Genomic DNA, 27,537 nt, shown 5'->3' on the forward strand with positions numbered 1-27,537 from the left:
TCCAATAGTTAAGACATTTCACTTCACAACTTTCAACCTCATCCTTTCTTATTCCTGCATAAAGAAAGTTACAGCAGTCAAGATGTGAAGTAATAAAAGCATCTAAGAGAATCTCCAGATCTCCAGAAGAAAGAAATGGTTTTATTTTTACTTTTTACTGTGAACCTAATTTGGAAAAAGTTACTACTGATAACAGAATGTGTCTTATTTTAAAGTATTCAAGAATAGATACACCCAGATTTCTTGCATATGTGTGAACACTTGAAGCCCAAGAAAATAGGCTACACCATGAGTGAAACTTTCAGGACCGATAATAAGAACCTCTGCCTTACTCTCATTAAACTGGAGAAAATGTTTGGCCATCCAGCATTTGACAACCTCAGGAGAACTTAAAACTGAATAAAATACCGAATAAAATGGGGCCTAAGATGGAACCCTGGGGTACACCACAGGAGGCAGTAGCAAAAGAGGATGAAAATTACTTTTCACAACTGAAACTAATAACAACTACAATTACAGTACCAGTCAAAAGTTTGGACAAGTTTATGCATCATATTTAACACAATCTTCTGTAACCTCTCCACCGCTGGAGCAGCTAGAACACTTAAAACCAGTGTTCGCTTTTGGTAATAACAGCGAAATATGTTTGCAAGACCACCAATAGAATCCCCAATATTCTTGAGGGCTTTTTCTGTTTTTGTGGGAATTGTTTTATCATATTGTCCACCAGGCAGGAATACTTTTTCAAACACAAATGGTTAATTTGTCCATTTGTTCATTTTAATGATGTTGCCAATCTTGTCAAGGATACTATGATCACCCCCTAGCTTTGCACAGTTTCACATGGAGAGGCATAAGAGAAGATGACCAACAAATGACCACCCTCGAGTTGATTTTTTTCAAGTTCCTCCAAAATGACCCACTTTTGTTTTACATTTTGTTCATGTTTTATGGCGACCACTAGTCTCTTATTATTGTACATTTTACCATTATTAATATCATTTATTTGGGAAATTTGGGGTTGATACTCTTCCTTTATTTTATATGTGTCCTTGGGCGTGCTTACAGCCACACTGTACATAACGTTTATGCCTTCCCTGTCAAAAAAACAACAACACAACAACAGAAAATGTTGAGTAGAGGGGCATCCTGATGGCCTAACAGTTAAAACCTATTCCTCATAACTGCAACGTCCCTGGTTCGATTCCAGCCAGGGACCTTTGTTGTCTTTTTCTATCCCCCCACTGCTGCTAAAAGACTTTAACAGTAAGACCATCAGACATTGAGGACGGTAAAAAAGTTAAACATTCACCTAATAACCCAGTGTGAGGCCATGTAAAGCCTTACTGTATGTAATTAATACGATTTTAAAGTGGATTCTAAAAGAAACTGGAAAGCACTGCAAAGAAGCTAAAGAAACAGTTTCAGTAACCTGCAGGCACGATTACCCATAACACCCCTCTCTTTGTAGGTTTGTGTGTATCTTTGGCGCTTGAGGTCCTTAGAGGCTGTTTTGAATGAACTGCATGGGATCATACATCACCTTCTGTGTGGGATGACAAGAAAATTTTAGTTTTCACAAACAAACCATGGCTAACATTTTTTTTTTTTTAAACGTGGAAATATAAATAAAATTATACTTTCTGTGGGATACTGCAAGAGCAGAAAGAGGTAAATAAAGTGGTCAAACGAGTAGTGAGACAGACAAGATTAGGCTAAAAGAAATGTTTCTCCTTTAAATGAAATACCAGCAGGGAGGTTTCAATAGAAGAACTAAATACAGGTCAACAAGTGGAATGGAATAAACAATAAGAAAAGCACTGAAAAAAAGACTCAGCACACTGATATGAGATCGTTTGTTAATAATATGTTATCTCTGGCCATAAGCGTAGCGAATAGGAGTAGGAATAGGAGAATTTAACTCTCTCAGCTTCTTTTATTCATTTTCTATAGTAGTTCTTATCACTATGGGTGTAATCCCCCCTCCCACCACAATGTTGGTTGCAATGGCAGAGTGGCGCTGTCCGTATTTCTGCTCATTGACTCCGCGGGAAGTGAAGACCGCAGAAGCAACGATTCAAAGTTTATGACTAACTTCGCTGAAAACTTTATCCAAAATATGAGATATTCGTATTTTTTTTATGTTTGTGGTGAATTACACTCGCCACACAGCCGTCTGAGGCTCATTAAGAACTGTTTGTGTTCGTGCATGGATGGGGCCACTCATCACTGATAAGAACAGAGTGTTTGGCGGGTTTGCCGCCTTGAAGGAGAGGAGGATGTATTTTTTTTAAAAGGGACAGTGATATGTACAAAGTTTGTTAAACTGTTCGAATTACTAAACTACACTAAACTACAGCAAGCTGAGCAGGGACAACAACTGGTGAGTGAAACAATCATAATTAGTCTTTAGCAACTTAAATTATGGTTATTATAGTACGTTTAAGATTCAGATCTATAATGTGCACTTTACATTTCCAAGAAATTGAGAAGCACCTTCTGTAGCTAAATGGTCACGCCTTTATCTGAAATGTAAAATCATTCAAATTCTTTCATGCAAACATGAAACAGTTAAACTGACACTGAAGAAGGCTTTTGTTTGACCCATTTTACCTAAGAGAGAATAAGAAAAGATAACTCAATGTGTTCATAGAAGCCACATATAGAGACACATCACCAAGAACTCACCTGGTGAGTTTTCATTAATACTATTGATTACTATTGTTACTATTGTAGCTGTTGTTATTATTGTTACCATTATTATTATTATTGTTATTAAGAGGTGTGGAGGAGATGACGATAATAATTATTATAAATATTATAGGCACGCACATCTGCCAGACAGTCTCTCTCCCTCTCACACACTCATTCAACATCTTCCTCCCTCTCCCCCCTCCCCCTCCACAATACAGCCCACTCTGCACTTCACACCCCAACCCACACCCCACCACCACCGGCTAGATTACATCTCTACCACAGACCAGTAGCCTCACTGCTTCCCATTATTTCACATGGAGACAGACCTTCACATCCTCAAGAGGGAGGGGCGGGAATGAAGCCAGTGATAATAATAATGATAATAATAAAATAAAATTTAAAAATAATAAATAACATCAATGAAGCTGTGTGCCCTGTGGTGAGGGGGACTCCCTCCTCAGGGTCTGGGGGTCCTCTCACCCTCTGGCACACACTGAAATAGGCTGAGCCCTACAGTTGGCAGACCCCTCCTCAGGGTCTGGGGGCTGCCACAGTTAGGCCCAGCCAGAAACCTCTGACCAAGCAATTCAGCCCCTCCCTCCTCTACTCCCCCCACTACACCCTCTCATTATCTACAGTAGAGCTCCGTCACAAACACTTCCTGCAGCTCCTACCCACCCATCCCCAACCTCAACCTCAACCCCACCCAACTCCCTCTTGAGGCACCTTCCTCACTACCAGACCACAGACATACGCACCAACACACTCATATACAAATATTTAGGCACATTAACTCTTCTCATTTGAACCTTGTTTTCTCTTTTTTGTTCTGTTTTGATTATATCTATTATTTTGTGACTCTGTTACCTCCTCTGTCCTGTCTTCCAACACCATGTTTTATATTGTTTTACACTTGTACTGTTATCACTTTATTGCGCAAATAAAGAAATTAAAAAAGGTTTTAAAAAGTACACTTACAATTCAGTCTATAATGTGCACTTTACATTTTATATTCAAGGAAACAACAGTGTTTCTTACTTGCTGAATGTAGAAGCAATTGAAGTTTCAAAGAAATTGAGAAGCACTTTCTGTAGCTAAATGGTCACACCTTTATCTGAAATGTAAAATCATTCAAATTCTTTCATGCAAACATGAAACAGTGAAACTGACACTGAAGAAGGCTTTTGTTTGACCCATTTGATCTGAGAGAGGATAAGAAAAGATAACTCAATGTGTTCATAGAAGCCACACATAGAGACACATCACCAATAACTCATCCATATACCTGTAATCCTTTTTAGAGGGTCACTGGGGGCTGCAGCCAATCCCAGCTGACACTGAGTGATATGTATGTATATATACAGTCCAGACTGTAAGCATTTGGATAGTTACACATATTGTGTTCTTCAGGCTCTGTGCTTTAGCGTACAGTACCAATCAAAAGTTTGGACTCACCTTCCCATTACCTTGAATGAGAAAGTGTGTCCAAACTTTTGACTGCTACTGTATTCAATTTGAAATAAAGTAATGGATACTACAATAAAGTTAAAATCTCAGCTTTAATTTAAGTAAGTTTACATCAATATAGAAAGAACTGTGTGGGAGATATTGCCCTTTTAACACATAGTGCCCAACGTTCAGGGGTTCGAAAGTAACTGGACACTTGGTCACTAAATGCTTCAGGTTTTATTTACCTGTGGACCACAATATATCCATGAAGTTTTGACTCTACTGCTTTTCTGATTTCCTTTGGTTTCACACACCAGTGCAGTTTGATATCTTTTGTGGTTTCTAGTATGTATGGTGTGCTCTGTGTTATATCATAGTGTTGTATAGTTCACTGTGATGTTATATAGTCTAGTAGAATATTTTCTTGTTGTATGATATGTATACAGAGTGTGTAAAGAGGTGGCTAAGCTCAGTGGGACTACACCTGGTGAAGAAAAGGCTCAGTTTGTTCTGTTTGACCTATAGAATCCAAACTATGTAAAAGATTATAGTATTATTATTCAGGGATTACCAAATGATTGACACATACACCAGAATGGATGCTGAGCTAAGCTTTAATCAGAAAAAAAACAGAATATTGATAGATTTGCTAATGCGTTACAGAAATATAGAGAGCAATGATATTAGTACTGTAAATACTGAGGATAATGAAACCTGTTTTGTTCTTTATTTCAGGTTAAAGTAAACACAAAATATAAAAACAAAAGCTAAACAAAACTGATTAAAAAAATTAAAAAACAAAAAAAACAATAGAAAATATTTTAAAAATAGGATCTAAATCCAAGGTGATGTTTGGTCTGAGTGCTTAAGACTCAGTCAAAGGCAGTGGAGGACACACAGTGGTCAGAGTTTGGACAAATCTTGATTTTGTTACAAATTTGTCTCCACCTTCTGAAGCATAATACCATGAATGTTGCTTCTCAATTTTTTCTACTCTCTTTACTAATCTAGATTATCATTAGGTGTTCATTCCCTTATGATCTTTAACATTAAAATATAACATGGGCGTGAGCATGGTTTGTCACATGAACAGAGGCTCTGGGAGTGGTCAGCAGTCCACTACCAGATCAACTCAGAGGGTTCCTAAGTTAAAAAAGTAATAGGGTTAAGGTAATATTATTAAAAATACTGATGGATTTGTTGGAAAAAAGATTTTAGTAAAAAACTTGTTTAGCCGCAGCAAAATAAAGAATATTTAAAAAGTATAGATTTGGTAACGTTATCAACACTGGTGTTAAGATTTTGTGAACAAATGGCTTTAGATGGGAGTCATTATATCACTATGAAAAAGTTTGTTATTAGAAACATATATTGTTGCATTTTTATCCATGCTAGCAGTGTGGCTTTATTTGTTCGGTCCACTATTTTGGTCCAGCCAGAAATATCTCAACAGCTATTGAATGAATCACCAACAGACGTGGTGTCTTTCATTATCCCCTGACTTGTTCTCAACCACAATATTGACAATTGTGTTTTGTTTTGTTTTTTTTGTTTGTTTGTTTGTTTGTATTTTGAGTGAAATATCTCAATGACTACTGAATGAATTGCCATGAATTTTGGTACATGATTTCATGTCCCCCTGAGGATGGATTTAACTTTGATCCCCTTTACTTTTCTTCCAGCGCCATCATCAGGTCAAAATATTAATTTCTCCAATACTTTACTTTATGACCATTTTTCTGCAAAACTAAATGCTAAGATGCTAATTGAAAATGGTGATCATGGTAGGCGTCATACCTTTGTCATTGTTAACATGTTAACATGTTGACATTAGCATTAAACTCAAAGCACCGCTAAGCTTAAACACACACAGCTGCAAAAATGGCTTTAGAATCTTGGTCTTATTGAGCAAAATGAGTCTATTTCAGTCAAGGTGGATATGTTCTTAGGTTCTAACAAATCTGTTTCCCCTAAATCACAACTTTTCGAGAACCTAACTGCCCTATACCATCCCATTGTCTGCCCCAGCCCCGTCCTCTTTGACTCCAACTTCCTCTGCGCCTGCTCACTCTTCTCTGTGTTCCCCATCTACGCCAGCTTGCTGCCTTTTCCCCACCTATAACCGCACACCCTTCGCCCATTTCTCCATCTACACCAGCTCACTCCTCTGCCTTTTACCCATCTGTGCCAGCTCACTCCTCTCCCTTTTCCCCATCTGCGCCAGCTCACTCCTCTGCCTTTTATCCATCTGCACGAGCACACTCTTCTCCATTTTCCCCATCCAAGCCAGTTCACTCCTCTGCCTTTTATCCATCTGCATGAGCACACTCTTCTCCCTTTTCCCCATCTGCACCACCGCACTGCTTTGCCTTTTCCCCATCTGTGCCAACTTACTGTGCCTTTTCCCCATCTGGGCCAGCTCACTCTGCCTTTTACCCATCGGGGCCAGCTCACTCTGCCTTTTCTCCATCTGCGCCAGCTCACTCTCCTTTTTCCCCATCTGTACCTGCACACCCTTCTCCCATTTCTCCATCTACACCAGCTCACTCCTCTCCCTTTTCCCCATCTGCGCCAGCTCACTCTGCCTTTTCCCCATCTGGGCCAGCTCACTCCTCTGCCTTTTATCCATCTGCACGAGCACACTCTTCTCCATTTTCCCAATCCGAGCCAGTCCACTCCTCTACCTTTTATCCATCTGCATGAGCACACTCTTCTCCCTTTTCCCCATCTGCACCACCGCACTGCTTTGCCTTTTCCCCATCTGTGCCAACTCACTGTGCCTTTTCCCCATTTGGGCCAGCTCACTCTGCCTTTTACCCATTGGGGCCAGCTCACTCTGCCTTTTCCCCATCTGCGCCTGCTCGCTCTACCTTGTCCCCATCTGTACCCGCACACCCTTCTCCCATTTCTCCATCGACACCAGCTCACTCCTCTGCCTTTTACCCATCTGTGCCAGCTCACTCCTCTCCCTTTTCCCCATCTGCACGAGCACACTCTTCTCCATTTTCCCAATCCGAGCCAGTTCACTCCTCTACCTTTTATCCATCTGCAAGAGCACACTCTTCTCCCTTTTCCCCATCTGCACCACCGCACTGCTTTGCCTTTTCCCCATCTGTGCCAACTCACTGTTCCTTTTCCCCATTTGGGCCAGCTCACTCTGCCTTTTACCCATCGGGGCCAGCTCACTCTGCCTTTTCCCCATTTGCGCCAGCTCACTCTACCTTGTCCCCATCTGTACCCACACACCCTTCTCCCATTTCTCCATCGACACCAGCTCACTCCTCTGCCTTTTACCCATCTGTGCCAGCTCACTCCTCTCTCTTTTATCCATCTGCACGAGCACACTCTTCTCCATTTTCCCCATCTGAGCCAGATCACTCCTCTGCCTTTGGTCCATCTGCATGAGCACACTCTTCTCCCTTTTCCCCATCTACACCACCGCACTGCTCTGCCTTTTCCCCATCTGTGCCAGCTCACTTTGCCTTTTCCCCACCTGGGCCAGCTCACTCTGCCTTTTCCCCATGTGGGCCAAGTCACTCCTCTGCGTTTTACCCATTTGCACGAGCACACTCTTCTCCATTTTCCCCTTCCTCGCCAGCTCACTCCCCTGCCTTTTAGCCATCTGCATGAACACACTCTTCTCCATTTTCCCCTTCCTCGCCACCCCACTTTGCCTTTTCCCCATCTTGGCCAGCTCACTCTACCTTTTCCCCATCTGGGCCAGCTCACTCCTCTACGTTTTACCCATCTGCACGAGCACACTCTTCTCCATTTTCCCCTTCCTCGCCAGCTCACTCCTCTGCCTTTTACCCATCTGCATGAACACACTCTTCTCCATTTTCCCCTTCCTCGCCACCTCACTTTACCTTTTCCCCACCTGGGCCAACTCACTCCTCTGCCTTTTACCCATCTGCATGAGCACACTCTTCTCCATTTTCCCCTTCCTCGCCAGCTCACTCCTCTGCCTTTTACCCATCTGCATGAACACACTCTTCTCCATTTTCCCCTTCCTCGCCACCTCACTTTACCTTTTCCCCATCTGGGCCAACTCACTCCTCTGCCTTTTACCCATCTGCACGAGCACACTCTTCTCCATTTTCCCCATCTGCGGGAGCTCACTCCTCTGCCTTTCACCCATCTGCATGAACACACTCTTCTCCATTTTCCCCTTCCTCGCCACCTCACTTTACCTTTTCCCCACCTGGGCCAACTCACTCCTCTGCCTTTTACCCATCTGCACGAGCACACTCTTCTCCATTTTCCCCATCTGCGCGAGCTCACTCCTCTGCCTTTCACCCATCTGCACGAACACACTCTTCTCCATTTTCCCCTTCCTTGCCACCTCACTTTGCCTTTTCCCCACCTGGGCCAGCTCACTCTACCTTTTCCCCATCTGGGCCAGCTCACTCCTCTGCCTTTTACCCATCTGCATGAGCACACTCTTCTCCATTTTCCCCTTCCTCGCCAGCTCACTCCTGTGCCTTTTACCCATCTGCATGAACACACTCTTCTCCATTTTCCCCTTCCTCGCCACCTCACTTTGCCTTTTCCCCACCTTGGCCAGCTCACTCTACCTTTTCCCCATCTGGGCCAACTCACTCGTCTTCCTTTCACCCATCTGCATGAGCACACTCTTCTCCACTTTCCCCATCTGCGAGAGCTCACTCCTCTGCCTTTTACCCATCTGCACGAACACACTCTTCTCCATTTTCCCCTTCCTCGCCACCCCACTTTGCCTTTTCTCCATCTGGACCAGCTCACTCTACCTTTTCCCCATCTGGGCCAACTCACTCCTCTGCCTTTTACCCATCTGCACGAGCACACTCTTCTCCATTTTCCCCTTCCTCGCCAGCTCACTCCTCTGCCTTTTACCCATCTGCATGAACACACTCTTCTCCATTTTCCCCTTCCTCGCCACCTCACTTTGCCTTTTCCCCACCTGGGCCATCTCACTCTACCTTTTCCCCATCTGGGCCAACTCACGCCTCTGCCTTTTACCCATCTGCACGAGCACACTCTTCTCCATTTTCCCCTTCCTCGCCAGCTCACTCCTCTGCCTTTTACCCATCTGCATGAACACACTCTTCTCCATTTTCCCCTTCCTCGCCACCTCACTTTACCTTTTCCCCATCTGGGCCAACTCACTCCTCTGCCTTTTACCCATCTGCACGAGCACACTCTTCTCCATTTTCCCCATCTGCGCGAGCTCACTCCTCTGCCTTTCACCCATCTGCATGAACACACTCTTCTCCATTTTCCCCTTCCTCGCCACCTCACTTTACCTTTTCCCCATCTGGGCCAACTCACTCCTCTGCCTTTTACCCATCTGCACGAGCACACTCTTCTCCATTTTCCCCATCTGCGCGAGCTCACTCCTCTGCCTTTCACCCATCTGCACGAACACACTCTTCTCCATTTTCCCCTTCCTTGCCACCTCACTTTGCCTTTTCCCCACCTGGGCCAGCTCACTCTACCTTTTCCCCATCTGGGCCAGCTCACTCCTCTGCCTTTTACCCATCTGCATGAGCACACTCTTCTCCATTTTCCCCTTCCTCGCCAGCTCACTCCTCTGCCTTTTACCCATCTGCATGAACACACTCTTCTCCATTTTCCCCTTCCTCGCCACCTCACTTTGCCTTTTCCCCACCTTGGCCAGCTCACTCTACCTTTTCCCCATCTGGGCCAGCTCACTCCTCTGCCTTTTACCCATCTGCATGAACACACTTTTCTCCATTTTCCCCCTCCTCGCCAGCTCACTCCTCTGCCTTTTACCCATCTGCATGAACACACTCTTCTCCATTTTCCCCTTCCTCGCCACCTCACTTTACCTTTTCCCCATCTGGGCCAGCTCACTCTTCTGCCTTTTACCCATCTGCACAAGCACACTCTTCTCCACTTTCCCCATCTGCGAGAGCTCACTCCTCTGCCTTTCACCCATCTGCACGAGCACACTCTTCTCCATTTTCCCCTTCCTCGCCACCTCACTTTGCCTTTTCCCCACCTTGGCCAGCTCACTCTACCTTTTCCCCATCTGGGCCAACTCACTCGTCTTCCTTTCACCCATCTGCATGAGCACACTCTTCTCCATTTTCCCCATCTGCGAGAGCTCACTCCTCTGCCTTTTACCCATCTGCACGAACACACTCTTCTCCATTTTCCCCTTCCTCGCCACCTCACTTTGCCTTTTCCCCACCTGGGCCAGCTCACTCTACCTTTTCCCCATCTGGGCCAGCTCACTCCTCTGCCTTTTACCCATCTGCACGAGCACACTCTTCTCCATTTTCCCCTTCCTCGCCAGCTCACTCCTCTGCCTTTTACCCATCTGCATGAACACACTCTTCTCCATTTTCCCCTTCCTCGCCACCTCACTTTACCTTTTCCCCAACTGGGCCAGCTCACTCTTCTGCGTTTTACCCATCTGCACGAGCACACTCTTCTCCATTTTCCCCTTCCTCGCCAGCTCGCTCCTCTGCCTTTTACCCATCTGCATGAACACACTCTTCTCCATTTTCCCCTTCCTCGCCACCTCACTTTGCCTTTTCCCCACCTGGGCCAGCTCACTCTACCTTTTCCCCATCTGGGCCAACTCACTCCTCTGCCTTTTACCCATCTGCACGAGCACACTCTTCTCCATTTTCCCCATCTTCGCGAGCTCACTCCTCTGCCTTTCACCCATCTGCACGAACACACTCTTCTCCATTTTCCCCTTCCTTGCCACCTCACTTTGCCTTTTCCCCACCTGGGCCAGCTCACTCTACCTTTTCCCCATCTGGGCCAGCTCACTCCTCTGCCTTTTACCCATCTACATGAGCACACTCTTCTCCATTTTCCCCTTCCTCGCCAGCTCACTCCTCTGCCTTTTACCCATCTACATGAACACACTCTTCTCCATTTTCCCCTTCCTCGCCACCTCACTTTGCCTTTTCCCCACCTTGGCCAGCTCACTCTACCTTTTCCCCATCTGGGCCAACTCACTCGTCTTCCTTTCACCCATCTGCATGAGCACACTCTTCTCCACTTTCCCCATCTGCGAGAGCTCACTCCTCTGCCTTTTACCCATCTGCATGAACACACTCTTCTCCATTTTCCCCTTCCTCGCCACCCCACTTTGCCTTTTCCCCACCTGGGCCAGCTCACTCTACCTTTTCCCCATGTGGGCCAACTCACTCCTCTGCCTTTTACCCATCTGCACGAGCACACTCTTCTCCATTTTCCCCATCTTCGCGAGCTCACTCCTCTGCCTTTCACCCATCTGCACGAACACACTCTTCTCCATTTTCCCCTTCCTCGCCACCTCACTTTACCTTTTCTCCATCTGGGCCAGCTCACTCTTCTGCGTTTTACCCATCTGCACGAGCACACTCTTCTCCATTTTCCCCTTCCTCGCCAGCTTGCTCCTCTGGCTTTTACCCATCTGCATGAACACACTCTTCTCCATTTTCCCCTTCCTCTCCACCTCACTTTGCCTTTTCCCCACCTGGGCCAGCTCACTCTACCTTTTCCCCATCTGGGCCAACTCACTCCTCTGCCTTTTACCCATCTGCACGAGCACACTCTTCTCCATTTTCCCCATCTTCGCGAGCTCACTCCTCTGCCTTTCACCCATCTGCACGAACACACTCTTCTCCATTTTCCCCTTCCTTGCCACCTCACTTTGCCTTTTCCCCACCTGGGCCAGCTCACTCTACCTTTTCCCCATCTGGGCCAGCTCACTCCTCTGCCTTTTACCCATCTGCATGAGCACACTCTTCTCCATTTTCCCCTTCCTCGCCAGCTCACTCCTCTGCCTTTTACCCATCTGCATGAACACACTCTTCTCCATTTTCCCCTTCCTCGCCACCTCACTTTACCTTTTCCCCATCTGGGCCAGCTCACTCTTCTGCGTTTTACCCATCTGCACGAGCACACTCTTCTCCATTTTCCCCTTCCTCGCCAGCTTGCTCCTCTGCCTTTTACCCATCTGCATGAACACACTCTTCTCCATTTTCCCCTTCCTCGCCACCTCACTTTACCTTTTCCCCATCTGGGCCAACTCACTCGTCTTCCTTTCACCCATCTGCATGAGCACACTCTTCTCCATTTTCCCCATCTGCGAGAGCTCACTCCTCTGCCTTTTACCCATCTGCACGAACACACTCTTCTCCATTTTCCCCTTCCTCGCCACCTCACTTTGCCTTTTCCCCACCTGGGCCAGCTCACTCTACCTTTTCCCCATCTGGGCCAGCTCACTCCTCTGCCTTTTACCCATCTGCACGAGCACACTCTTCTCCATTTTCCCCTTCCTCGCCAGCTCACTCCTCTGCCTTTTACCCATCTGCATGAACACACTCTTCTCCATTTTCCCCTTCCTCGCCACCTCACTTTACCTTTTCCCCATCTGGGCCAGCTCACTCTTCTGCGTTTTACCCATCTGCACGAGCACACTCTTCTCCATTTTCCCCATCTGCGCGAGCTCACTCGTCTGCCTTTCACCCATCTGCATGAACACACTCTTCTCCATTTTCCCCTTCCTCGCCACCTCACTTTACCTTTTCCCCATCTGGGCCAACTCACTCCTCTGCCTTTTACCCATCTGCATGAGCACACTCTTCTCCATTTTCCCCTTCCTCGCCAGCTCACTCCTCTGCCTTTTACCCATCTGCATGAGCACACTCTTCTCCATTTTCCCCTTCCTCGCCACCTCACTTTACCTTTTCCCCATCTGGGCCAGCTCACTCTTCTGCGTTTTACCCATCTGCACGAGCACACTCTTCTCCATTTTCCCCTTCCTCGCCAGCTTGCTCCTCTGCCTTTTACCCATCTGCATGAACACACTCTTCTCCATTTTCCCCTTCCTCGCCACCTCACTTTGCCTTTTCCCCACCTGGGCCAGCTCACTCTACCTTTTCCCCATCTGGGCCAACTCACTCCTCTGCCTTTTACCCATCTGCACGAGCACACTCTTCTCCATTTTCCCCATCTTCGCGAGCTCACTCCTCTGCCTTTCACCCATCTGCATGAACACACTCTTCTCCATTTCCCCCTTCCTCGCCACCTCACTTTGCCTTTTCCCCACCATGGCCAGCTCACTCTACCTTTTCCCCATCTGGGCCAACTCACTTGTCTTCCTTTCACCCATCTGCATGAGCACACTCTTCTCCATTTTCCCCATCTGCGAGAGCTCACTCCTCTGCCTTTTACCCATCTGCACGAACACACTCTTCTCCATTTTCCCCTTCCTCGCCACCTCACTTTGCCTTTTCCCCACCTGGGCCAGCTCACTCTACCTTTTCCCCATCTGGGCCAGCTCACTCCTCTGCCTTTTACCCATCTGCACGAGCACACTCTTCTCCATTTTCCCCATCTGCGAGAGCTCACTCCTCTGCCTTTTACCCATCTGCACGAACACACTCTTCTCCATTTTCCCCTTCCTCGCCACCTCACTTTACCTTTTCCCCACCTGGGCCAGCTCACTCTTCTGCGTTTTACCCATCTGCATGAGCACACTCTTCTCCATTTTCCCCATCTGCGCGAGCTCACTCGTCTGCCTTTCACCCATCTGCATGAACACACTCTTCTCCATTTTCCCCTTCCTCGCCACCTCACTTTGCCTTTTCCCCACCTGGGCCAGCTCACTCTGCCTTTTCCCCATCTGGGCCAGCTCACTCCTCTGCCTTTTACCCATCTGCACGAGCACACTCTTCTCCATTTTCCCCATCTTCGCCAGCTCACTCCTCTGCCTTTCACCCATCTGCACGAACACACTCTTCTCCATTTTCCCCTTCCTTGCCACCTCACTTTGCCTTTTCCCCACCTGGGCCAGCTCACTCTACCTTTTCCCCATCTGGGCCAGCTCACTCCTCTGCCTTTTACCCATCTGCATGAGCACACTCTTCTCCATTTTCCCCTTCCTCGCCAGCTCACTCCTCTGCCTTTTACCCATCTGCATGAACACACTCTTCTCCATTTTCCCCTTCCTCTCCACCTCACTTTGCCTTTTCCCCACCTGGGCCAGCTCACTCTACCTTTTCCCCATCTGGGCCAACTCACTCGTCTTCCTTTCACCCATCTGCATGAGCACACTCTTCTCCACTTTCCCCATCTGCGAGAGCTCACTCCTCTGCCTTTTACCCATCTGCAGGAACACACTCTTCTCCATTTTCCCCTTCCTCGCCACCTCACTTTGCCTTTTCCCCACCTGGGCCAGCTCACTCTACCTTTTCCCCATCTGGGCCAGCTCACTCCTCTGCCTTTTACCCATCTGCACGAGCACACTCTTCTCCATTTTCCCCTTCCTCGCCAGCTCACTCCTCTGCCTTTTACCCATCTGCATGAACACACTCTTCTCCATTTTCCCCTTCCTCGCCACCTCACTTTACCTTTTCCCCATCTGGGCCAGCTCACTCTTCTGCGTTTTACCCATCTGCACGAGCACACTCTTCTCCATTTTCCCCATCTGCGCGAGCTCACTCCTCTGCCTTTCACCCATCTGCATGAACACACTCTTCTCCATTTTCCCCTTTCTCGCCACCTCACTTTGCCTTTTCCCCACCTGGGCCAGCTCACTCTACCTTTTCCCCATCTGGGCCAACTCACTCCTCTGCCTTTTACCCATCTGCACGAGCACACTCTTCTCCATTTTCCCCTTCCTCGCCAGCTCACTCCTCTGCCTTTTACCCATCTGCATGAACACACTCTTCTCCATTTTCCCCTTCCTCGCCACCCCACTTTGCCTTTTCCCCACCAGGGCCAGCTCACTCTACCTTTTCCCCATCTGGGCCAACTCACTCCTCTGCCTTTTACCCATCTGCACGAGCACACTCTTCTCCATTTTCCCCATCTTCGCGAGCTCACTCCTCTGCCTTTCACCCATCTGCACGAACACACTCTTCTCCATTTTCCCCTTCCTTGCCAGCTCGCTCTACCTTTTCCCCATCTGGGCCAGCTCACTCCTCTGCCTTTTACCCATCTGCATGAGCACACTCTTCTCCATTTTCCCCTTCCTCGCCAGCTCACTCCTCTGCCTTTTACCCATCTGCATGAACACACTCTTCTCCATTTTCCCCTTCCTCGCCACCTCACTTTGCCTTTTCCCCACCTTGGCCAGCTCACTCTACCTTTTCCCCATCTGGGCCAACTCACTCGTCTTCCTTTCACCCATCTGCATGAGCACACTCTTCTCCACTTTCCCCATCTGGGCCAGCTCACTCTGCCTTTTCCCAATCTGCGCCAGCTCACTCCTTTGCCTTTTACCCATCTGCATGAACACACTCTTCTCCATTTGCCCCTTCCTCGCCACCTTACTTTTCCTTTTCCCCATCTGGGCCAGCTCACTCTACCTTTTCCCCATCTGGGCCAACTCACTCCTCTGCCTTTTACCCATCTGCACGAGCACACTCTTCTCCATTTTCCCCATCTGCGTGAGCTCACTCCTCTGCCTTCTACCCATCTGCACGAACACACTCTTCTCCATTTTCCCCTTCCTCGCCACCCCACTTTGCCTTTTCCCCACCTGGGCCAGCTCACTCTACCTTTTCCCCATCTGGGCCAACTCACTCCTCTGCCTTTTACCCATCTGCACGAGCACACTCTTCTCCATTTTCCCCATCTTCGTGAGCTCACTCCTCTGCCTTTCACCCATCTGCACGAACACACTCTTCTCCATTTTCCCCTTCCTTGCCACCTCACTTTGCCTTTTCCCCACCTGGGCCAGCTCACTCTACCTTTTCCCCATCTGGGCCAGCTCACTCCTCTGCCTTTTACCCATCTGCATGAGCACACTCTTCTCCATTTTCCCCTTCCTCGCCAGCTCACTCCTCTGCCTTTTACCCATCTGCATGAACACACTCTTCTCCATTTTCCCCTTCCTCGCCACCTCACTTTGCCTTTTCCCCACCTTGGCCAGCTCACTCTACCTTTTCCCCATCTGGGCCAACTCACTCGTCTTCCTTTCACCCATCTGCATGAGCACACTCTTCTCCACTTTCCCCATCTGGGCCAGCTCACTCTGCCTTTTCCCAATCTGCGCCAGCTCACTCCTTTGCCTTTTACCCATCTGCATGAACACACTCTTCTCCATTTTATCCTTCCTCGCCACCTTACTTTTCCTTTTCCCCATCTGGGCCAGCTCACTCTACCTTTTCCCCATCTGGGCCAGCTCACTCTTCTGCGTTTTACCCATCTGCACGAGCACACTCTTCTCCATTTTCCCCATCTGCGCGAGCTCACTCCTCTGCCTTTCACCCATCTGCACGAACACACTCTTCTCCATTTTCCCCTTCCTCGCCACCTCACTTTGCCTTTTCCCCACCTGGGCCAGCTCACTCTACCTTTTCCCCATCTGGGCCAGCTCACTCCTCTGCCTTTTACCCATCTGCACGAGCACACTCTTCTCCATTTTCCCCATCTGGGCCAACTCACTCTGCCTTTTCCCTGTCTATGCCAGCTCACTCCTCTGCTTGTTGCCCATCTGCACGAACACACTCTTCTCCATTTTCCCCTTCCTCGCCACCTCACTCTGCCTTTTCCCCATCTGTACCTACACACTCTTCTCCCTTTTCTCCATCTGCACCAGCTCACTTTTCTCCACTTTCCCCTTCTGCGCCAGTTCACTCTGCCTTTTCCCCATATGGGCCAACTCACTCCTCTTCCCTTCACCCATCTGCACGAGCACACTCTTCTCCATTTTCCCCATCTGGGCCCGCTCACTCTGACTTTTCCCCATCTATGCCAGCTCACCCCTCTGCCTGTTGCCCATCTGCATGAACACACTCTTCTCCATTTTCCCCTTCCTCGCAACCTCACGCTGCCTTTTCCCCATCTGTACCCGCACACTCTTCTCCCTTTTCTCAGTCTGCACCAGGTCACTCCTCCGCCTTTTTCCCATCTGGGCCAACTCACTTCTCTGCCCACACCCACTTCTCTTTCACTGCCACTCTGACCAAAATTGCCATTTTCATTGCTTTGTTGAAGCTGTATGGATGAAGTGTCATCTGAAACACAATAGTGTGCAACTTGAGTACCAATGGAGCAGCTGGTACACTGCATCCTGCCATTTTTTATGTCACAACGGAATATGTTGTCTAGACCGATTGATGTCCCAAGCCGCTGAAGGGCTCCACGTCGTTGGTGATTCCTATTTGTCCAACAATTTTTGCCATTGAATACTTTAGAAAACACAACAGCGTAACTATTCCATCGCCGAATGTTACGTATTCTTGTGAGGATGTTCTTAGAATTTTCTACTCTTCTTTCTACACACGGGGAGGCGTAAACATAGAAAAGCAACATATCATGATTATTAGCTCCACCACTTTCAAATAATTGGTTCAAATGGTCCAAAACACGTGACTCTGCATGATCATCTGGTTTATTGGTCCGTTTCAGAACTTTAGCTGCAACTACCCTACTGCCAATATACACCTCATCATTGTTGATCTTATTCTTCACATTGTCACCAGGGTCACATCTGAAGACTTGCTGAAGGATTTGGTCAATGTCCTGGTTCTGGTTCTCTGGGATGCTTACAGCCAGACTGAACATACAATCTGTTCTGTACCTGCCAGAAGAGAAAAACATAGACAACATGCCACTATGTATCTTAGATGTTTTGGTGCAGAACACAATATGAGTTGTTTGATTTGTAAGGCAATAACCTAAGTTGACCACCAAGTGGCACCCTTGCTTTGTCCCATTTACTCTGTGGAGTAAATGAGAGAACACTAACTGAGTGGGTGTGTCATGTAGTAAAGTGGGTGTGTTGTCTAGATACTGCGTCCACAGATAGATCAACTTGTACCTTATTGCTGGAGGTTGTTGGGGCTGTATGCAGCCTGAAAAGTAGGACTGCAGACACTACTCAGGGCTAAGAAGGGATTCTACCTTATCTGTATGTTTGTAAAGACATATTTTAATCTATATTTTTAGTACGACCTATTGTTCTCTAGAATACTAGAATTGAGCATCAATCATACAGTAAGGCAGTAAAGCTCTGTGTTCTTTGTAGTAAAAATGCAAACACTAGCTATAGAACAGTATCAGGAGCTATATTATCATAAAGTAAAAGGTCTTTTTCAAATAGTTAATAATTAACAATACAAAGGTTTAAATAGCATATATTTGTTTTATTATGTTACTATTACCAGAGACAGTGTCCCGCCCTAGTGTGGCGGTCTGAATACATCCTTAGGTGGCAATATTTGGTAACGCTTTATTTTACAGGTCTTTTAATTTTAAACTAATTTCCTGGAAATTAATTTTGCAGGTAATTTTCAGGTATTTAATGGTTAAGGACATTCAACAGAGGATGGTGCAGTTTGGTACAAATTATTAAAACAAACAGAAGTGTTAAGTTGGTTTAGTTGGTAAGTATTCATTCATTATTTTTGGGTTCATATGTGGTTCTTAATTTGCAAAAACTCTTAATAAATTACACTCTTAACTCTTTAACTGACAGAAAATACCTTTCAGTGTGTAGTTTGGTGTGTCAAACTACATATTAGGTTGTTTACTAAAAACTCTAAATTATTGAAAAAACCTAATATGCTGTCAGCCAATGAATCAAAAGTTAACTCACTCTCCCAAGATGCCATCTACAATTCTTTCAAGCCTGTTCTGGTCCACAGCAGCCAAACTGTTTTCAGCAGACAGGAAGAAGGCCAGCATCACCGTCAACCAGCACAGGCCAGCCATCTGCACACAGACCAAGTTAATGAGCACAATGATGATACTTTTAACAAAAAGTGTCCTCATAAACATGAGTAAAACAGGGCTAATTATAATAACAAAAGGAAGTATTTTAGTAAGTATGGTCTTCTCTGTTATTAAACACAGGGTACGATACGTCACTAACCAACAGTACATAGTTTCCACATTTATTAAATTTTGGCTTTTCATATTTAAATGTAATATATAAAAATGTGCAAAATAACATACCTTTAAGTTATAGTTCATTCATTCATGTTCAGTGACGGTACTGCAAATCTGGAAATATCTGCTGAGAAATTAGGCAATAGTCATTAAAGCCAACATTTAATGTTCTACAATCTAACTTTTAAACAAGTAGCCAGTATTTTCTATTAATTTTTGTGAATATCAATAAAGCCATGAAACCGTCTTGTTGAAGTCCAGACCTCTGAACAGACACTAGAGGCAAATGGATAATTATGCACTCTGACACATTGTCAAAGATTATATCAGTGGTTCACAATCTTTTTGTCTTTCTTATAATCAGTGTCTATTTGTGGCCCCTTTTCACATTTCAGATGTCTGTGAGTGGTCAGCAGTTCCACCAAAAAGACATTTTATCTCTAAACTTGGGTTTAGAGGGGAATAATGTCAGTTATTTTATTTAAATGAATGTTCATGGCTCAAAGAGTTAAAATGATATTTCACAAGCAAAGCAAACATCAGAGAAAAGTCCCCACAAAAAATATATATTTATGTAGCAGTTTTTTCTTCTAACTCCACCTCGACCATCTTCAGCAGTAAAAGAGTACACATCAGTATTATCTAATAATGTCACGTATAATACCATCAGTCACAGAGGTACTTTTACTACTGATACTTTTAAGTAAATTAAGCTGTAGGTACTTATTTACTTGTACTTTGATGGGATTTGAAAGCAGGACTTTTACTTGTAATGCAGTATTTTGTAATTGTTATACTGGCAGGTTTGTTCTCTACACCCCTGCATGTGTGCGCATCTCACTACGACGTCACTTGGAAAACTACCTTTCTCTGAATCTGAACACTAGTGGGGCAAAAATGTAAAGTTTGGCCTGATGGTGGTGCCAGAGGAAAGGCCATAATCAGCTAATCTAATTGACTGCACTTAAAGGACTGCTTCACAATTTTTCAAGTCTGTCTTAAAACAACAGGCAGGTGTCCATATGAACAGTGAAAGAGGTTTTCCTTGCTGTAATCATTCCTCCTGTTCATACTGACTATTAAAAGATCCCCTTCAAATGTGCTTTCATTGTAAGTGATGGAGGCCAAAATCCACAGTGTGTCCACACAGTTATTTAGTGCAAAAATGCATTTAAAAGTAGATGTGAAGCTTATATGAGGCTTCAGCAGTCTGAGTTAGTCATATCAAGTGGATATCTTTCAACATTACAGTCTTTTTAGCATCAAATTCCCTCTTTGTATGTCCTGAGACAGTGTTTCCCTGTTGAGCTGCGGTGGAAGTATAGTAACAAAAAGAGGGACTTTGGCACTAAAAAGTTTGTAATGTTGAAAGATATCTACTTGATTTGACTCATCTGAATTGCTTAAGCTTCATATTAGCTTCAGATAAATTTTTAAATACATTTTTTGCGCAAATATATGCTATTGCAACATTTACTTCCTCAGCTGTGCACACACACTTGAAGAGAAATGACAGCTTTTTTTTTTTTTTACTTACTTTACTGAGGATTTTGTCCCCCATCACTTACATTGTAAGTGCATTATGAAGGGATCTTCTAATGGTCAGTATGAACCGGAGGAATGATTACAGCAAGAAAAACATGTTTCTCTGTTCATTTGGGCTCCTGACTGTTGTTTTAAGACACACTTGAAAAACTGTGAACCTGTCCTTTAAAGACTGGCTGCACTTAATGCTCAGCTGAGTTTGTCATGTTATGGTATCAGCACATCAAAATGCTTACATTTAGCCCTTCAGCATGCTATAAGGCTGTAATTATACGCACTTCACATAGGTGTAGGACTATTAAAGGACAGCCAATAGAAAAAAAAGTGACGCCTGCACACTTCCTCCAAAGCCACAGTTTTTATTTTAATTCAAATGAACAGCATTTTGATCTGAGTCAGATCAAAATACTGTCCATTTGAATTAAAATGAAAAAATGCCATAATGTTAACAAGCTAAAGTAGGTTTATCTGTCTTTGGAGTGTCAAATATTCACTGTCTCTTGGCATGAAAAGCACTGAAAAGTTTGTAGCTGTTGTCAGTTTGGATCACAACAGTTACAATGACTTCCAATGTCAACCCAGAGTCCAAAAATGTCAGAATGTGCCAATATATCCAAACCATATAAACTTCTCAAACCATTCCCACAGCATAACCCATTTCTCTGCCATTAAATATAGTATGTTACACACACTCATACTCTCATATACTGCTTCCTTGTCATGCTGTCACCTCCTCATAGAGCCCTGTTGGGTACCCACGGTGTTTATGGATAACATCAAGATCTCTAGATGACAGGATTTTTAAAAATAACAGCAACCATGGCCAGTCTGGACTTCCATATGGTTTAATGTGACTTAGTAATTTTTTCTTAAAAAATTCATTTGAAATTTTTGCAAGGTGTCAGGAGACACAAGACTCAATTAAAGGCCTAAAAGTTGTGTAATTTGAGTCCTAATTTGCACTTGAGCTTGTTGCTACCTTCCTCATTAGAGTTAAGATAAATACAGTAAAGTGGAAATTTTTTACCTCCTTTGCTGGAGAAAGATGCCTGATGGAAGTTGTCCGCTCTGTTTTCGTCTCAGTGTTAGGAGGGACGGTGCTGCAGTGAATACAATAAAGAGGAAGGGGCTTTTTTATAGAGGAGAGGTTGACCGTGGCCAAACACTCAGAGTGGCACCATGCCCTTATTTGAACATATTTTAGAAAGGAGGAAGAAGACGAAAGACATTCTGCATTTTTGATTTAGGAAGTTAAATGACTGCAGTGAGTCTTCATTTGTTTGTGTTTTTGAAATTTGTCTAAAATCGGGATCAAAGAGAACCAAGTGATCATTAGATAGATTGTAACCTTTTCATGCATCTATGGTTTAGCTCTTAAATAGCTTTGGTGTAGCCCCAAGCATTAGCTGCATATCACCATACTAAATAATGCATACACAGCTGCAATTATAAAAATATGATTCAGAAGAGGCTTTAGTTCTCATAAACCCCAAGTCGCATTGACCAGTGGTGGAAGAAGTATTTAGATCCTTTAGTTAAGTAAAAGTTCTAATACAGTAATGTAAAAATACTTCATTACAAGTAAAAGTCCTGCATGAAAAATCCTACTTAAATAAAACTACATAAGTATTAGCTGCAAAATGTAAAGTATTGCAGTAAAAGTACATAAGTATTATGAGCTTGATGTAGTTAAAGTATTGTAGTAAAAGTACATAAGTATTATGAGCTTGATGTAGTTAAAGTATTGCAGTAAAAGTACATAAGTATTATGAGCTTGATGTAGTTAAAGTATTGCAGTAAAAGTAGTGGTTTGGTCCCTCTGACTGATATATTATTATATATGACATCATTAGATTATTAATAGTGAAGCATCAGTGTTAGAGCAGCATGTTACTGTTGTAGCTGCTGGAGGTGGAGCTAGTTTACACTACTTTATATACAGTTCTGTTCTCTATATACACGTTCTGATACACAAATTCAGTTTTTGGACTTTTTCTCTAATCTTTGATTTTGCTGAAACATTGGATCATTTGAACATTTATTGAAATGAAAGCATGTGAGAAGTTTAGAGGGAAAAATCACTATTTGGTGGAGCTGTTAACAACTCATAGACATGTGAAATGTGACCCCGACTACACACTGCTTTTTGTAAGACGTCAAAAGCCAAAAAGGTTGGAAACCACTGGTTTCATCTCAAACAATGTTCTGAGAATGAAGTCAGAACTCAAATACATTTTTCACATGTGGCCTTAATCCTCTTCCGTAGCCTGTTATATTATCCATTGTGTCAAATCTTCATCATCTGAAAAGTAACTACTACTTACAGTATTTCCCTCTGAAATGTAGTGGAGTGGAAGTATTAGCATAAAATGGAAATACCCAAGTAAAGTACGAGTACTTCAAAATTTTACTTAAGTACAGTACGTGAGTAGATGTACTTAGTTACTTTGCACCACTGGCATTGACCCAGGAAGGAGAGGATATCACTAATCAAAACATATTGTTCTGCAAACAATTCAGACCGTTACCTGTTTGTCAAGCCCCTTTTGAAGATAAAGTGATGCTCAGTAGGGTATTTTTTCAGACTTTTGAATGGTTCACTTTAGTTGCTTTTGTGTAATCATGACTCACAGTATTGTAATGGTAGCAGTATTGATTTTTGGCCACCAGGAAACAGAATACTCAATAACAGTAAAAACAGCTATCACCATGTCTTATCCTTACAAAGTCGTAACGTTCTACATGCAAACAGTTGCTTCCTTACACAACCAGCAGAAATGGAGCAACATTATCCTTCATTTGTCGTTCATCTGGAGGCCTCATCTTGTAATTATGGCTTCCGTACCGCATAATTATGACTTTTGACTTCATAATTACAAGAAAATATCCACCCGATTTGACTGTTCTCAGCGTATTGAATATGCCTTATTATCACACATCTGTCCCAAATATATGGGCTAGTAGAGACTTATTAAACCTACTAGTAGGTTCAGGAGGCTGTCATCACACATTTTTTCCCAGTGAGCCAATGTTGGTGGAGCCCAGTAGGCGAAGAAGGACTGTTATCAGGCATGTGCTGTCATGTGACTGTCAAGTTTCCTTCCACTCAAACAAACAAAATGGCTGACATTCCTTTTATTCTCAGTGGGAAATGCTATATTTTAAGATAGTTTCGGGCATCAGTGAATGTATTCGATGTTTAGTTTGTTAGTTATCACAGAGATTTGTCAGGCTTTCTATCGTTGCTATGGTGGTTGCTATGGATGCTGCTATCACTGAAACCACATAGTTGCATGTTGTTTGAATCATTGTCTTTGCGTTGTGGAGTTATCTGAGCTGTTATGTTATTTGTGTTATGTTCTCTGTAGGTATTGAGAAATCGGTTCCAAACAGGCACATTTTGAATGGGCACTGCACTAGTTCACTGAATGAAGACTATGAAAATAAATTGCATATTTCTCGCTAGAAACGCTATCAAAACACATTTTAATGCTGGAACTATCTTTAAAAAATTGCATTTTCCATTGAGAAGAAAAGGAATGTCAGCCATTTTGTTTGTCTGAGCAGAAACTTGACTGTCACGTGACAGCACATGCCTGATAACAGGCCCTCTGCGCCTACTGGGCTCCACCACTATTGGCTCACTGAAATGACAGCCTCCTGAACCTACTAGTCTGTTAGTAGGCCCCTCCTAACCCATAAGTGTGATGATAACGCCTATTCAATAGGCTGATAACAGTCAAATCGAGTAAGATCTGATAATTACGAGAAAAAATCTTGTAATTATGAGACAAGGTTAAGGTGGTTATCAATCATTGCTGTTTGAGAAGTCAGAGGCATGACACGATTTCATTTACTTTCATTTATTTTGAGATATTAATGTCACTGAATATTTCAGATGGTAGTATTAGTATGTCAACATTGCACAGGCATCTGAAGTCCTTGGGATTGTTCAGGTTGCAATTTGCTCTCATAATGAGATCTTTTCTTGTAATTATGAGATAACAAATCATAAACACGAAATACAGAAATCTTAATTACAGGATGTCTTTTTTGTCTTTGGTGAATGCAATATGCTTCAATAGTTCTCCACCAACTCCTGAGACTTTGTCTGTGTGTTGTTTTAATGCTGCAGGCAGGTAGTGAACAGTGGGTTTGCCAGAGCTTGTTTGCTGAAAATAGCTGCCTGCTGCTACTTGAAAAGGTCTCAACTACACAGTAAATGTGACTTAAAACTAAGACTATAAGTTATAATTCTGCAGGTTTACATAAATACACAAAATAAGGCAATAGGTGGTAAAAATGTGAACACAACGTACTGAAATGTTGTTATTGTCTACTTGCATATATATGGTCAAAGTAATTTTTTGACTTCTTGCGTTGTTTACTGTGTCTGACTCTTCGGAGCCTGATCTCAGAAAAGTCTTTTGAAGGACTTGTGCAATGTTTGTTGAGGAAATGTTTTGTGTTTAAGACAGTAAAACTAAATATGCCTGTACATCCTGACTTGCAGATTGAACTTGATGATATAGAAATACAGAAGGAAGTCAGTTTATTCCCTTCTACACTTCTGCTGTGAGGTGAATCAGGAGAAAGTGCAGGTGTACATAGTTCAAAGCACCAACATTGCAGTTTTATATAATTTACATCATTAATGGTGCAGGGGTATTGGACAGTATAGAAGATTTAAAATGCCTAAACTAATCAATCAAAGAATACAATACACATTGTTAAATGTATATAAATCAACATACAATAAACACACTGTATGTGAAAAAACAATTATTTAGCTCTTTGTTTTTAATTACTGAATGATTCTTTTTTTACCTTGTGACAATTCATTTTCCATACCACAGTACAATCAAATCACAACACAGAAAATAAAGTGAAAAGTGTTTTGTATTTCAGTGCTGTCCAGTATAAATGTTTCAACATGAAAGGCTGTCTGCCATGGCTGCCATCAGCTTGTGTCAGAGATGATAAGCTCCACTCATGGTTCCGCCCCCAGGTTTTGATTGGACATTTGATTGTTTTCATTTTGGCTTGGACAAAGTGTCTCTATTTCAAAAACCCATGCACCTCCTTATAAAAAAACTAATGCCAGTGTTTTGCATTTTGTTTTATAGCTTCTTTTACATGAAAAGGAAATACATTTAACAATGTGTATTGTATTTCATTTTATTTCTTTGTTTGATTTGTTTAAATGTTGGCATTTGAAAGCTTTCACAGTCAGTGGAAGAAACTGCACAGTGAAAGTTGAGAAGAGAATTAAGAAGAGCTTTACGGAGGCAGATGAAGATGAAAAAGAAGAAGAAAACAGGTGAGTTTGAATAAAATGTTTGAACTCTGACCTGTTTTTTCAAACTCTGTTGGAGTCAAGCCATCAATCCTGAGGTCATTTATCTTATCAGAGAAGAATTCAAGAAGCTATCAAAACAGTTATGGAAAAGTTTTTTAATTCAATTGTAAAATAAGCCCTGAAGTAGATGCAAAAGGCCCTGGCTGGTTTGTTGAAAACCTCAGGGAAGCTCAAGAGTTTTGGTACTTAAAGGTATCATTTGAAGTAACAAAAGCTCTGTTTACATTCAGTGTTTTTCACCAAAACATTATCATTGAGGACTAATATGTATACATGTTTAATGTATTTCCTTCCTCATAATACATTTGCAGACCTGATTTTTAGAGGAACTTGAAACCTGCCTTGTTTACATCCATGTGTGCTGACTGTCAGTCTTTTTCTTCTTTGCCTTTGTTGGTGCATTTCTCTGTTTCTCAGCACATTACTGCCATCCAGTGTAGATCAGTGGGAGAGTATGAAACCATCAGCATGACTGTGTATCATGGAATCATGTTCACCTACTTGAAGCCAGCCCACCTGTTTTTTTTTTTTTTAAACCAGCCCAGACAAACAGGCAAGGACTGGTGGGGTCGCCCTTTTATATAAAAATAGTTACAAATGCTCCAGAATTGATTTGGGGCCATTTAGCACCTTTGAAACCCTTCCTTTCCTGATAAAAGGAAATTCTCCTTGTCTATGCTTGGTAATATAGACCACCTACATACAATCCCAGCTTTATCAATGAATTCACTGAATTGCTGTCCTCAATTCTGCCTAGGGTTGATAAGTTTCTGATCCTTGGAGACTTTAATATCCATGTCTGCTGCCCTGACGACCCCCTGGGCCTGGAGCTCTTAAACCTTATTGAGTCTTTTAACCTATCACATGCTCTGACTGGACCTACTCATTCAAAAGGTCACACTTTGGATCTAGTCCTGTCACATGGTATAACGATTCCTGATGTTGAATGTGTGGATGCCTGTAACTCTGACCACCAATGCCTTATGTGTAACATGATGTTACCTTGTGCTACCTGCATCACAGTCCCCAAAACTAGATCTAGGATTTTTAACTCATCCTCAGCTGCTGAATTTATTTCTACCTTCATTATGCCCACTAGTGTCTCTCACTCACTTCGTTCTGCAAGTGAGCTGGTAAATAATTTTAACAACATGCTTTCCTCCATTTTGGGATGCAATCGCTCCTTTCAAGGCCAGAAAATCTAGTCACCTCTCAATGCCCTGGATAAATGAAAATATTCAGGAGCTGAAACAAAAATGCCGCAAGGTGGAGTGCTAAGATGTTACAATTAACTTTCATGAACTGAAAACACACTGTAATGGCGACGGTTATGGCTCATGTTGTATTAGAAAATGCTTGAAACTAGCGATTGAGACCATAAACTCATTAGGAAAGTGCTTACTGAGGTAAGAAATCAAGTGAGAAGTAGGGTCATTTTCTCATAGATTTCTATACAATTGGACTTCTTTTTTGAGCCAGTGGAGTCGCCCCCTGATGGGCATTAGAGAGAATGCAGGTTTAAGGCACTTCCGCATTAGCTTCACTTTTCAGATCCGGAACTACCTGCTTGGTGGGTATCAGTTGCAGTGCTCTGAAATGGTTCAGGTCCTACAGATACAAAAGACAGATGCTTCTGCAGC

General features: G+C 43.7%; 2 protein-coding genes across 2 annotated transcripts in view; one reads left to right on the forward strand and one right to left on the reverse strand.

The window, feature by feature from the left end:
* The first annotated feature begins 2,076 nt into the window (after positions 1-2,076).
* The window catches only part of LOC121908240 (cadherin-23-like), a 41,297-nt gene continuing 15,836 nt past the window's right edge, over positions 2,077-27,537 (forward strand). Inside the window, exons 1-2 of the mRNA XM_042428111.1 lie at positions 2,077-2,383; positions 25,759-25,858. Of these exons, the coding sequence (XP_042284045.1) occupies positions 25,831-25,858 (28 nt within the window). The 5' untranslated portion in view covers positions 2,077-2,383; positions 25,759-25,830. The remainder of the gene's footprint in view (positions 2,384-25,758; positions 25,859-27,537) is intronic.
* On the reverse strand, positions 14,473-19,035 carry si:dkey-96g2.1 (uncharacterized protein LOC795315 homolog; the record flags this gene model as incomplete). Its single annotated transcript, XM_042388838.1, has 3 exons — positions 18,701-19,035; positions 16,263-17,683; positions 14,473-14,504 (listed from the first exon to the last, which is right to left on the reverse strand). Coding segments are annotated over exons 1-3 (1,773 nt in total), but the record flags the coding sequence as incomplete, so codon positions are not given.

The sequence above is a fragment of the Thunnus maccoyii genome, chromosome 2 (assembly GCF_910596095.1).
Source record: "Thunnus maccoyii chromosome 2, fThuMac1.1, whole genome shotgun sequence".
Taxonomy (NCBI): domain Eukaryota; kingdom Metazoa; phylum Chordata; class Actinopteri; order Scombriformes; family Scombridae; genus Thunnus; species Thunnus maccoyii.